Source organism: Oncorhynchus clarkii, chromosome 31 (assembly GCF_045791955.1).
Source record: "Oncorhynchus clarkii lewisi isolate Uvic-CL-2024 chromosome 31, UVic_Ocla_1.0, whole genome shotgun sequence".
Taxonomy (NCBI): domain Eukaryota; kingdom Metazoa; phylum Chordata; class Actinopteri; order Salmoniformes; family Salmonidae; genus Oncorhynchus; species Oncorhynchus clarkii.
Window position 1 is genome coordinate 3890807 of NC_092177.1, and position 14141 is coordinate 3904947.

The following is a 14141-nucleotide window of genomic DNA, read 5'->3' on the forward strand; positions in this document are numbered from 1 at the left end:
TGAGGGTGAGACTGCCGGACAATATCGAAGCATTGTGTAGCCTTCACCATCTCCCTCACTAATGAGTTGAGGGTGAGACCTCCGGACAACATCGAAGCATTGTGTAGCCTTCACCATCTCCCTCACTAAGAGTTGAGGGTGAGACTGCCAGACAATATTGAAGCATTGTGTAGCCTTCACCATCTCCCTCACTAAAGAGTTGAGGGTGAGACTGCCAGACAACATCGAAGCATTGCAGTACATGTCAGTTTTCATTGTGGAGGAAACTCTAAAGCACAATAAGAGCCCTGGAGAAATAGGAAAAAAAATAGCCACGCTCCTTGGCTACTCCCCTGCAGAGATAGACAAGATGGTCCAGCAATGGCGTGCCATCCATCTTAGTAAATGGCATGAGACAAAAAACACACTGGGCTTCTGGAGTGAGATTTGGAAGTTCAGGGATGCAGCTGATATCAACCCGTTTCAAGAACTTGCCATGGCTGCTGTGTCTGTGTTGCCCTTGCCATGGCTGCTGTGTCTGTGTTGCCCTTGCCATGGCTGCTGTGTCTGTGTTGCCCTTGCCATGGCTGCTGTGTCTGTGTTGCCCTTGCCATGGCTGCTGTGTCTGTGTTGTCCTTGCCATGGCTGCTGTGTCTGTGTTGTCCTTGCCATGGCTGCTGTGTCTGTGTTGTCCTTGCCATGGCTGCTGTGTCTGTGTTGTCCTTGCCATGGCTGCTGTGTCTGTGTTGTCCTTGCCATGGCTGCTGTGTCTGTGTTGTCCTTGCCATGGCTGCTGTGTCTGTGTTGCCCTTGCCATGGCTGCTGTGTCTGTGTTGCCCTTGCCACACTCGAATGCTGAAGTCGAGAGAGTATTCAGCCAGATGAGTGTGGCAAAAACGCAAACTTAGAAATGGGATGTCCTTGCAGACCCTTAAGTCCCTCCTGTACATTCGATATGGACTGAAGCGGTCTGGTGAGGCTAACTATGAGCACCAGCTAGCTACCTGTTAATGTTTTACAGCTTTTTGGCACATCAGCTGCTTACTCAGTTTATATTTATTATGTATTTTCTTTCTGTGAGCCAGCACAGCCTGTGTGTGTGTGTTTGGAGGGGGGTCTGGGGGGAAAAAAACACAATTAACCTGAATTAGGGCCAGACTAGTTATCATAATTGTCTCACATTGCCATTGACAGTTTTTTTTCTATTGTCTCTTTTTGGTCTATTAGGTTGTTAATGTAGATTGTATACAAAAAAACAATACGGTTAAAAATGTTCATCATTTACTGTGACTTGTTGTAGGCTCCTACATGAACCATAAGGTTAAAAACCAAACCAAATTAAGAAAACTAAACAAATAAACAAAAAATAATAATTAAAAACGAAGTAACTCTGTCACTTTTGAGTCACTTTTTCCAGTCCCAAGCCCAGATAAAAGAGGATGGTTGGAATTGTGACATAAAAAAAAAAAAACAAGAATCGACAGAAGAAAGTTCATTTGTAGTTCTAAACATATTTAGGGTGTTTTTTACTCACTTCTTGTCTCTCCCACAGAGTTATTCCTCTCTCCAACAGCGTCCATTACAATTACATGCACATGGCCAATTATACCAATTAGGTGATGAAGTCATTTAGTGACTTCTAGGACAGCCAATAACTACTTTCCTTACAGAGGAGATGGCAACACTGCTTCAGATACCAGTTGGGTAATAGAAGTGCATTTCTAGGTTTCTCCAGCAGATAGAGACACATCCTAATAAACCAAAAGGTTGGAAGTACGTGTGGCAGGGCTAGGCAAATTGAAAGTGAACAATCATGAATCATCACAGACAGAAAGAAGCTCGCTTAAACGTTAGTCCTTATTCATTCTTCTATTAGCTGACAACTGTTCATGAAAAAGTTCTGCATGATTCAGATATATCCATCATCATAACTCCTCTCTCAGCTGAATGAATCGATAAGCCAGCAAGATAACAATCAATAATTATAACGTTAGATACATTTCACTTTTGTTGAAAGATGGCTGATGCAGATTTCGGGTTTGCATCTGACAACGGAGTGCTGCCTGTCGAGGTGGACCCAGCTGCAGCTTTCTTAGCTCAGCAAGAAAGCGAAATAGCGGTGATAGAGGATAACGAGGCCGGAGTCGGGGCTTTGCAGGGATCCGCTGAGCAGCAGCCGGCGGCCGATTCACCTGTACAATATGGTAAATTGCTAACTATGCTAAGTTAGCATGTTAACTAAAACTAACTCCTAACTAGAAGTACATAAACGAAGACAATAAAATAAAATAACTTTTATTAATACCATAACTAGGTAGTTAATTCTTACCAGACAACTTGTTAAGTTAGTTTGTTTTGGCTAAGTTTTAGCCTGGCTTTTTAGTTAGCAAAGTGGCTAACGTTAGCTTGTTAGTTGATTGACAGCTTTCCATGTAAACAGTCATGTTAGTTGGAGCAGCAGCACATCACACTCTGAGTTGAATTATAAACTCAAGTTTGTCCGATATAATTGTTTGGATGTGATTGTGTAAATGTATTGAAGTTACCCTCAGGCTAAATTGAGGCTAGTTTAGGTTACTGCCCATGCAGGTGTTTCTGCATTCTTGTCACTTATCTCTCCACCCCTAGAAAGCAAATGATGACTAGCTAGGTTAGAATAATGTAAAGCATGTCATAGGTTTGTTTAAAGTTTGTTTAAAGCCCTTTTCTTTGTTTCGTCTGCCAGATGCAGGGTTTGCAGAGGCATCAACAGCCACGGTAAACGGAGACATGTTTGAGCTGGTAAGAGAATAACACTTCTAATGAGAATTCACATTTATAAGAACATGTTTTTAGACTTGTTTTATTATAGGTTAGTTTTGTAAGTGAGGCAGTACCTATAGCAGATGACAACACACCTGAAATAGGTACCTCTTTCTCAATGGTAAGTGATTTGTTAACAAGTAAATCTGCCCATATCCGATATTTCTATGTCCTGGGAATAGTTTCTTATAACATCGTGCTAATCACATTAGCCTACGTTAGCTCAACTGTCCCGAGGAACGGGACACCGGTCTTGTAACTTAGAGGTTACAATTCCAATTCCTCCACATTTCAATGACTCAAACCAACTATACATTGTAGAAATTAATATACAGATATGGAAAGCATTTAATGAGAAATAAAAAGGTATGCAACATGAACATGTTGTCTAATTTACACATTTATGGATGGTCTCTAACTAGCCCCGGAGATAGGCTGTCCAAAGTTAAAACTATTTTACCAGCTGGCTGAAGCTAATTGGTGAAAGAATTTGGCTAACTCTTCTCACCTGCGAACACACATGAGACACCCAAAACCAACTCACTTTTGAATTGTCATGGCTCCTGGTATTTCATAATGAGCCAAATCTAAATGAGTCCAAATCAGGAAGTTCAACAGTATTTCTGCATTTGCTCCTCAGTGTCCAGCTGTTACTACTGAATCACCTAGTGGGCCTTATTAGTGCTGAGCAATTAGTGTTTCTTGAGATTGGTTTCAGTTCTATTTTAATTTTTTTAATAATCATAATGCTTTTTATCCCTCTCGATCGCGCATTGTCTTTATGGTCATTGTAGTTAATTACCATGTTGTCTGCGCTAAACTATGTAGAATATCAGCCTGTTGGAAACTATAATTGGCAAAAGATCAGAATTGGGCTGCTTGTGTAAACGCAGCCTATGACTGGTGGTTCTTATGTCTCATGCCTGGTCCTGGTTCTTCTCCCCCCCCCCCCCCAGGAGTCCAACGGTCCATCGGACAGCTATGCGGCCATCGCCCAGGTGGACTCTCTGAGAGCAGAGCCTGAGAGCCTGCGTAAGTGGAGGGAGGAGCAGAAGGCACGGCTGGAGCAACTAGGTAAGTAAACAGCAGAGACTATAGTGTGGCCCAAATGGCATCTTAGTCCCTATATAGTGCACTACTTTTAACCAGGGTCCATATGGCTCTGGTCAAAAGTAGTGCACTATGTAGGGAATAGGGTGCCAGTTTGGACAGAGAGCTACTTCAGACTTACCTATAACTACGATACATGCAGTATTTTGTCCACTTATTGTCCACATTGACAAAGTGACACCTGGGGCGGCAGGGTAGCCTAGTGGTTAGAGCATTGGACTAGTAACCGAAAGGTTGCAAGTTCATATCCCCGAGCTGACAAGGTACAAATCTGTCGTTCTGCCCCTGAACAGGCAGTTAACCCACTGTTTCTAGGCCGTCATTGAAAATAATAATTTGTTCTTAACTGACTTGCCTAGTTAAATAAAGGTAAAAAAATAAAAATAAATGTCACATTTTCCCTCTACCAGCTTAAAAGCTAAATAAAATACCTGGGGGGAAAAAAGGTGAAGTTGATTAGTCTGTCTATTTGAACCACCCTTCATTTGGGTTCCACTCAGTGTCATGTCCTGTATGGTATGCTGGAGTTGGGCTTGTTCCTGCTGTATTGAATCTCCTGAGAAAAGATCTTCTGTAGCTCATACAAATGCATTTCGGACTAAAACGTTTCATCCTGGGTAGTGTTCATTCGTGCACACCGTAGCAAAACGTTTCACCCTGGGTAGTGTTCATTCGTGCACACCGTAGCAAAACGTTTCATCCTGGGTAGTGTTCATTCGTGCACACCGTAGCAAAACGTTTCATCCTGGGTAGTGTTCATTCGTGCACACCGTAGCAAAACGTTTCGCTATTATTATTGGACATATTCAAGTAGTCCTCCCCATTTCCTTCTGTTTGCTTCCGCTTCGTTCCTACTGAATAGGACCCTGGTATTGTGCACGTTCTGTTGACTGTGTATTGATCATCCTCGTCGTTCCCTGTGTGTATGTGAACCCTGAAGACTCTGCATCCAAGGCAGCGGAGGCTGAGTGGAAAGAGAAGGCCAAGAAAGAGCTGGAGGACTGGCATGTGCATCAGATTGAACAGATGGAGAAGAAAAAGTCCAACAACAGGTTAGTTCCTAGCTAGCTCTTGTTTAGTTCCACCATGGTTCCCTCAAAACTACAGGGATGCAAACTAGTCACCTTTTTGGTGAAATTCCCTGTTTTCAATCTGAAGTAGGTGACCTACTTCATTCGTGTAGATACAATTAGAAAAGTTGTGGGGGGGGGGGGGTTAGATCACTACTGGCAGTATGTGAATGAATGATGAGCATTTGGAGCAATACTGGCTGTATCCAAGGCTCAGCCAATCGTTTTACATAACAGAATGCAGCACGCGATTGGAGAGAGAAGAGACAACCAACTTACTATTTACAGCATCAGCCTGCGCTCTGAAAGACAGTTTGTCAGTTAACTTACAGCAGCGCGTCCATTGAACCATAACGAAGAGGTACTGTAGGTCAGAAGCCTGACCACGGAGACGGGGGGTGAGAAGGTGATGAAGCAGTACTTCATGACCTGTAACCGAAAAAAACACCTGGCATTTGGAAAGTTTGAGGTGAGGGAGACAGTGTGGTGGAACAAGTATTGGTAGCATTGTGAAGTATCTTGCTAGCGGGATCGGATTCTCCGTTAACTAGCCAGAGAAATGTTGAGCAACATTAGCCAACTTATTAAATAATAGAGTTTATGGTGTGAAAAGGCTGTTGTGGTAACAAGTGTTCTATTATAAGGGCTGTCGTGGTAACCAGCGTTCTATTATAAAGGCTGTTGTGGTAACCAGCGTTCTATTATAAAGGCTGTCGTGGTAACCAGCGTTCTATTATAAAGGCTGTCGTGGTAACCAGCGTTCTATTATAAAGGCTGTCGTGGTAACAAGCGTTCTATTATAAAGGCTGTCGTGGTAACAAGCGTTCTATCATAAAGGCTGTCGTGGTAACAAGCGTTCTATCATAAAGGCTGTCGTGGTAACCAGCGTTCTATGATAAAGGCTGTCGTGGTAACCAGCGTTCTATTATAAAGGCTGTTGTGGTAACCAGCGTTCTATTATAAAGGCTGTCGTGGTAACCAGCGTTCTATTATAAAGGCTGTCGTGGTAACCAGCGTTATATTATAAAGGCTGTCGTGGTAACAAGCGTTCTATTATAAAGGCTGTCGTGGTAACAAGCGTTCTATCATAAAGGCTGTCGTGGTAACAAGCGTTCTATCATAAAGGCTGTCGTGGTAACCAGCGTTCTATTATAAAGGCTGTCGTGGTAACAAGCGTTCTATTATAAAGGCTGTCGTGGTAACCAGCGTTCTATTATAAAGGCTGTCGTGGTAACCAGCGTTCTATTATAAAGGCTGTCGTGGTAACAAGTGTTCTATGATAAAGGCTGTCGTGGTAACCAGCGTTCTATTATAAAGGCTGTTGTGGTAACCAGCGTTCTATTATAAAGGCTGTCGTGGTAACCAGCGTTCTATTATAAAGGCTGTCGTGGTAACAAGCGTTCTATCATAAAGGCTGTCGTGGTAACAAGCGTTCTATCATAAAGGCTGTCGTGGTAACCAGCGTTCTATCATAAAGGCTGTCGTGGTAACAAGCGTTCTATTATAAAGGCTGTCGTGGTAACAAGCGTTCTATTATAAAGGCTGTCGTGGTAACAAGAGTTCTATTATAAAGGCTGTCGTGGTAACGAGTTCTATTATAAAGGCTGTCGTGGTAACAAGCGTTCTATTATAAAGGCTGTCGTGGTAACAAGCGTTCTATTATAAAGGCTGTCGTGGTAACCAGCGTTCTATTATAAAGGCTGTCATGGTAACAAGCGTTCTATCATAAAGGCTGTCGTGGTAACCAGCGTTCTATTATAAAGGCTGTCGTGGTAACAAGAGTTATATTATAAAGGCTGTCGTGGTAACAAGCGTTCTATTATAAAGGCTGTCGTGGTAACAAGCGTTCTATTATAAAGGCTGTCGTGGTAACAAGAGTTCTATTATAAAGGCTGTCGTGGTAACAAGCGTTCTATTATAAAGGCTGTCGTGGTAACAAGAGTTATATTATAAAGGCTGTCGTGGTAACAAGCGTTCTATTATAAAGGCTGTCGTGGTAACAAGCGTTCTATTATAAAGGCTGTCGTGGTAACAAGCGTTCTATTATAAAGGCTGTCGTGGTAACAAGCGTTCTATTATAAAGGCTGTCGTGGTAACAAGCGTTCTATTATAAAGGCTGTCGTGGTAACAAGCGTTCTATTATAAAGGCTGTCGTGGTAACAAGCGTTCTATTATAAAGGCTGTCGTGGTAACCAGCGTTCTATTATAAAGGCTGTCGTGGTAACCAGCGTTCTATTATAAAGGCTGTCGTGGTAACCAGCGTTCTATTATAAAGGCTGTCGTGGTAACTGTAATATTAGTGTATTGTTTTGTTCTTAAGACTAGGCAACAAACAACATTGGATTACTTTCTTTACATTTTTTTTTATCTGTGAGTCAGGTTCACATTAACTAGTTTTTATTTTACACACAGAGACTGATCATATAGATGATATTCTTTGTTGTTTAGTTAGTTAAAACCTGTATTCCCCCCCCAGCAGGGATTTATTGTTTCAGTGTCACCTTGTCGGGCCATCACCCGTTTGCATCCCTGAAACTAACATAACAGGAAATACGAGTTCAGACAATATACAACATATATCACACAAAATATGAAATGTAAATTGTATCTGTATGAGAATTAAGAGTGTTGATATGATCAGAATGTGTGTTTCTGTGGTTATTCCGTGAGATCAGATCAGGAAATAAGATGCGTTTATAGTTTAAGCTTAAAGACTTTCGATAGACTGTCACGGAAAGTTGACTTTATTCATGTACCTAAAATATTTATTCTAATAATAACGTGGACAGGATTTCCTGGTAAATAGCTTAAACGGAGTGGAAACTGTGACAGCTGAGCTGACCTCTACCCCCAGGGTTCCAATGTTTTGTTGGCCTGCTTTTTGGAGCAGATAGATAATGCCTCATTATTCAGGATTGGTAAGAAATTCAGAGATCAGTTTGTATGCTTGAAGGATCAGTCGTTTGTGTCTATTTCTATGTCACCAAGCTGAACTGTCGTAAAAACGTCTGACCTGTCGTTAAACACCTGACCTGTCGTTAAACACCTGAACTGTTGTAAAACACCTGAACTGTTGTAAAACACCTGAACTGTTGTAAAACACCTGAACTGTTGTAAAACACCTGACCTGTCGTAAACCGTCTGACCTGTCGTAAAGCGTCTGACCTGTCGTAAAACATCTGCCCTGTCGTTAAACACCTGACCTGTCGTAAAACACCTGAACTGTTGTAAACCGTCTGACCTGTCGTAAACCGTCTGACCTGTCGTAAACCGTCTGACCTGTCGTAAAGCACCTGACCTGTCGTAAAACACCTGACCTGTCGTTAAACACCTGACCTGTCGTTAAACACCTGACCTGTCGTAAACCGTCTGACCTGTCGTAAACCGTCTAACCTGTCGTTAAACACCTGACCTGTCGTAAACCGTCTGACCTGTCGTTAAACGTCTGAACTGTCGTAAAACCTAAGGAAGTCACAAAATAACACGTAACTTCTCATTGCGTTTGACTATTAACTGATGATGAACTATTAATGACCTATTTTAATGCCCTCTTTAATCCTACACTTCAATTACTATCAAAGTATTTCTCTCCCGTTCACTTTTCTTTCTCGTCGTAAATATATTTTATTCTCTGGGGGACTCTTTGCTTTTCTGTTCTAAAACCAACCTTCTCTCATGCTTCCCAGCAGATGCTGTCAAAGTAGCAGCTTGTAACTATAGCTCAATTTCTTGCTGTAATGCCCCTGTATCTTCTAAGATGAGAGAGAGAGAGAGAGAGAGGTAACTATAGCTCCATTTCTTGCTGTAATGTCCCTGTGACTGTATCTTCTAAGATGAGAGAGGTAACTATAGCTCCATTTCTTGCTGTAATGCCCCTGTGACTGTATAGAGAGAGAGAGAGGTAACTATAGCTCCATTTCTTGCTGTAATGTCCCTGTGACTGTATCTTCTAAGATGAGAGAGAGAGGTAACTATAGCTCCATTTCTTGCTGTAATGCCCCTGTGACTGTATAGAGAGAGAGAGAGGTAACTATAGCTCCATTTCTTGCTGTAATGTCCCTGTGACTGTATCTTCTAAGATGAGAGAGAGAGGTAACTATAGCTCCATTTCTTGCTGTAATGTCCCTGTGACTGTATCTTCTAAGATGAGAGAGAGAGGTAACTATAGCTCCATTTCTTGCTGTAATGCCCCTGTGACTATCTTCTAAGATGAGAGAGAGGCTAGCACTGCACTGTGTCCAGGCCAACAGCCTAAAAACCAAACATTCTGCATCCCACATAGCACCTGGTTCTCTATATTGTGTACCACTCCAAGGCCTATAGGGCTCTGTTCAAAAGTAGCGCACTAAATAGGGCAAAGGGGGGGGGGGGGGGGGGGCGTTTGGGATATACCCTGAGGCTAGAAAAGTCCATTGACCTATAAATGTCAGGTTGCAGTATATTTGGCCATTGTCTCGTCTAAACTGCTGACTACTGTGGACTATGATGGTTGAGACAATGAATGCTTGTTACCACGACAGCCTTTATAATAGAATGCTTGTTACCACGACAGCCTTTATAATAGAACGCTTGTTACCACGACAGCCTTTATCATAACAATGCAATTGGTTTGTCCTATACACTGACTGTACAAAACATTAGGAACACCTTCTTAATGTTGTGTTGAACTGCCTCAATTCGTCGGGGTATTAACAGCCGGGGCATGAACCCTACAAGGTGTCAAGTGTTCCATAGGGATGCTGGCCCATGTTGACTCCAATGCTTCCTACAGTTGTGTCAAGTTGGCTGGTAGTGGATCTCTAGTAGAGGGCGACCGATTATGATTTTTCAACACCGATACCGATTATTGGGGGACCAAAAAGGCCGATACCGATTAATCGGCTGATTTAAATAAATAAAAATATATACAAAAAATATTTTTTAATAATGACAATTACAGCAATACTGAATGAACACTTATTTTAACTTAATATAATACATCAATAAAATCCATTTAGCCTCAAATAAATAATGAAACATGTTCAATTTGGTTTAAATAATGCAAAAACAAAGTGTTGGAGAAGAAAGTAAAAGTGCAATATTGCTCAGAACATAAAAACATATGAAAGCTGGTGGTTCCTTTTAACATGAGACGTCCATATTCGCAGGTAAGAAGTTTTAGGTTGTAGTTATTATCAGAATTATAGGACTATTTCCCTCTATACCATTTGTATTTCATTAACCTTTGACTATTGGATGTTCTTATAGGCACTTTAGTATTGCCAGTGTAACAGTATAGCTTCCGTCTCGCTCCTCCCTGGGCTCGAACCAGGAACACATCGACAACAGCCACCCTCGAAGCAGCGTTACCCATGCAGAGCAAGGGGAACAGTGGTTAGAGCATTGGACTAGTAACCGAAAGGTTGCAAGTTCAAATCCCCGAGCTGACAAGGTACAAATCTGTCGTTCTGCCGCTGAACAGGCAGTTAACCCACTAGGCCGTCATTAGGCCGTCATTGAAAATAAGAATTTGTTCTTAACTGACTTGCCTAGTTAAATAAAGGTTAAAAAAAAAGTCTGAGCGAGTGACGTTTGAAACACTATTAGCGCGCACCCCACTAACTAGCTAGCCATTTCACATCGGTTACACCAGCCTAATCTCAGGAATTGATAGGCTTGAAGTCAAACAGCTGCTGGCAAAACGCACAAAAGTGCTGTTTGAATGAATGCTTACGAGCCTGATAGCTGCTCTATCAAATATCAAATCATATAATTAAGTCTATCTAAATAATTAGTTCGCAACGATCCAGGCGGCCCAAACTGTTGCATATACCCTGACTCTGCGTGCAATGAACGCAAGAGAAGTGCTGCAATTTCACCTGGTTAATATTGCCTGCTAACCTGGATTTCTTTTAGCTAAATATGCAGGTTTAAAAATATATACTTCTGTGTATTGATTTTAAGAAAGGCATTGATGTTTATGGTTAGGTACAGTCGTGTAACGATTGTGCTTTTTTCGCGAATGCGCTTTTGCTAAATCATCCCCCGTTTGGCGAAGTTGGCTGTCTTTGTTAGGAAGAAATAGTCTCCACACAGTTCGCAACGAGTCAGGCGGCCCAAACTGCTGCATATACCCTGACTCTGTTGCAAGAGAAGTGACACAATTTACCTAGTTAAAATAAATTCATGTTAGCAGGCAATATTAACTAAATATGCAGGTTTAAAAATATATACTTGTGTATTGATTTTAAGAAACGCATTGATGTTTATAGTTAGGTAAAGGTTGGAGCAACGACAGTCCTTTTTCGTGAATGCGCACCGCATCAATTATATGCAACGCAGGACACGCTAGATAAACTAGTAATATCATCAACCATGTGTAGTTAACTAGTGATTATGATTGATTGTTTTTTATAAGATAAGTTTAATTCTAGCTAGCAACTTACCTTGGCTTATTGCATTCGCGTAACAGGCAGTCTCCTTGTGGAGTGCAATGAGAGGCAGGTGGTTAGAGCGTTGGACTAGTTAACTGTTAACTGTAAGTTTGCAAGAATGAATCCCCCGAGCTGACAAGGTACAAATCTGTCGTTCTGCCCCTGAACAGGCAGAACGAGGCCATCACTGAAAATAAGAATGTGTTCTAAACTGACTTGCCTAGTTAAATAAAGGTGTAAAATATATATATATATATATTATTTTTTTATTTTTTTATCTGCGAAATCGGTGTCCAAAAATACACATTTCCGATTATGAAAACTTGAAATCGGCCCTAATTAATCAGCCATTCCGATGAATCGGTAGACCTCTAATCTCTACTTTGAATAGCTTGTTCCATCTCATCCCACAGATACTGGTTGACTGGGGACTGGTGGACTGGTTGACTGGGGACTGGGCAGGCCACTGCAATAAGCTGGAGTCACTCGTGTTTGTGGAACCATCCCTGGACAATCCTTTTGGCATAGGGTGTTATCCTGCTGAAGAAATCCACTGCTGACATGGAGGGATGAACCTGATTGGCAATGATGTTCAGATATCCTGTGGTATTTAAAAACGTTGCTCCACTTTTATAAAGGGGCCCAATGTGTGTCATGAAAACACACCAGCACTCCGCCTGCCTGTAACGTTGACATGAGGCATGATGGATTCATGTGCTCATGGTTTCCTCCATACTCTAGTCTTCCAATCGGCGTGAAACAGCAGGAACCAGGATTCATCAGACCAGGCAATTTTCAAGTGTTTTTGTTCCCACTGCTGTGTCTTGTTTTTTTTTGGTTGGGGGTTCTGAAAGACGTGGGACTCTGTAAGGTCGTCGGCAGCCGAACCCCCGTTTAGTTTCAGAGTACAACGAGTTCTTACATTAGTTTTTTGTATCTGTCAGGTTGACTGTCTGTAGTCTGTCTGTTGCTCTGCATAACTTGTGACAGGCTCCCTTTGTCCTCTTTCATCAATGACCCGTTTTCAACCACTGGCCTGCCGTTGGCTTGGATGTCGGACCATTCTTGATACACACAGGAAACTGGTTGAGCATGTGGGGGGGGGGGGAAACCCCAGCAGCGTTGGAGTTTTTGACTCAAAACGATGCGCCTGTCACCTACTACCATACCCTGTTCAAAGGCACTTAAATATTTTGTCTTGCCCGTTCACCGTCTGAATGGTACACAATTCATGTCTCAAAGCCTTTTAAAAAAATAATTCCCTAACCTGTCTCCTCCCACCTTCATCTACACTGATTGAAGTGGATTAAACAAGTGGCATCAATAAGTGATCATAGCTTTCACCTGAATTCACCTGGTCAGTCTACAATGTAGTGTTCACCCTCCTGAATCTTGTTCTTCTGTCACTATGGCTTCCTGTCCTACCAAACCTTAACTCTGTATGTTGTATGCCACTGACTCGTCTCTCTCTTCACTCCCTTCTGTCTTTTTGCTCTGAACACCTAGGCTTGCTGATGAGACTTTCTACCATCAGCCCAACTCTCAAGTGATAAACTTCGTGTAGGTTTTGGAACTATTCTGTTGGTTTAGTATTGTCTTGTCTTTTTTTTAAAAAGTGTGTTACCTGTAGTTAACAGTGTTTGCATGTCCCAACTGTGAAACAAACACACTAGTTAGGCTCCATTTTGGGTCCTGGAGGGACTGTATTTGACTGTGTCCATAAATGACGACAACAGTGTTCATTGTCTTTCATCTTATCATTTCCGTTGTGAACATTTGCCAGAAATGCATGTAGCCTATTTTCAATACTGTGTGTAAGTTTTAGTCAAATGTACACCCACTGTGAGTCTGTGATGTGGAAGTGATTTGAGGGGCTGTGAGTCTGATGTGGAAGTGATTTGAGGGGCTAGGACTCTGTGACGTGGAAGTGATTGAGTGTTTTGGCAGCATGGCATGTCAGTGGTACTAATCTCTATGGGACGGTTTTCCTGACACTGATTAATAAAATGTTATTTCAAAGGAGATGCTTATTAGTCCAGAACCAGGCTTAATCTGTGTCTGGGGAAACCGTCCCCTCAAACACCTTGTCCAACACCTCATCCATGTCTCCCTTCCTCCCCTCCTCCAGGGCATCTGAAGAGGCCTTCCTGTCTGAGGCTGACGGCGACAGCCCAGGGACGGAGTGGGAGAGAGTGGCCTGTCTCTGTGACTTCAACCCCAAGACCAACAGGACGGCCAAGGACGTGTCCCGGATGCGCTCGGTCCTCATAGCCCTCAAACAGACACCTCTGGTGCGCTAGTACGGCCAATAGAACAGAAGGGTGGTGATATTTCCCTCCTTTAAAAAAAAAAATATTAAACGCCTACTCTTGAGTTATGAACCTTGGTTTGCATTAAGGCAGAATGTTCTAGGCTCTTTTCATATCTACTCTTGGTTCAGGGTTCCTTATATGTTCAGACCCTCCTGTTTTCTGTCATGTCTGTAACATGTGGAGAGGAAAGGTATTGTCTCTCCCGCCATCTTTCCTTATTCTGATGTAATGTATCCAGTGGATGTGATATACCTCTCACTACCTTAACATGGAACGACTGACTGCTCTCTTGTCTTTTTAACTTCCCATCAACAATGCTTCTATTTGACCGTTAACAAAATATGGTTACTGTAAATTCTTTATTAAACTTCTTCCCTCTCATAAAAGGGACTGGGGGGGGGGGTGCATTGGGTGAAACCTCTTAAGCGTGATTCCTCTCCCCAATATTTAGGGTG

General features: G+C 42.2%; 1 protein-coding gene across 2 annotated transcripts; it reads left to right on the plus strand.

The window, feature by feature from the left end:
- The first annotated feature begins 1781 nt into the window (after nucleotides 1–1781).
- LOC139390701 (clathrin, light chain B) lies at nucleotides 1782–14026 on the plus strand. Of its 2 annotated transcripts, XM_071138014.1 has the most exons (7): nucleotides 1795–1828; nucleotides 1997–2183; nucleotides 2705–2760; nucleotides 3738–3855; nucleotides 4832–4943; nucleotides 12881–12934; nucleotides 13503–14026. In XM_071138014.1, the coding sequence occupies exons 2-7, from the start codon at nucleotides 1997–1999 to the stop codon at nucleotides 13672–13674; spliced, it is 699 nt and encodes a 232-aa protein (XP_070994115.1). In that variant the 5' UTR covers nucleotides 1795–1828; the 3' UTR covers nucleotides 13675–14026. The 2 variants fall into 2 exon arrangements, with proteins under 2 accessions (XP_070994116.1, XP_070994115.1); XM_071138015.1 differs by lacking the exon at nucleotides 12881–12934 and having other exon boundaries at nucleotides 1782–2183.
- Nucleotides 14027–14141: the final 115 nt, after the last annotated feature.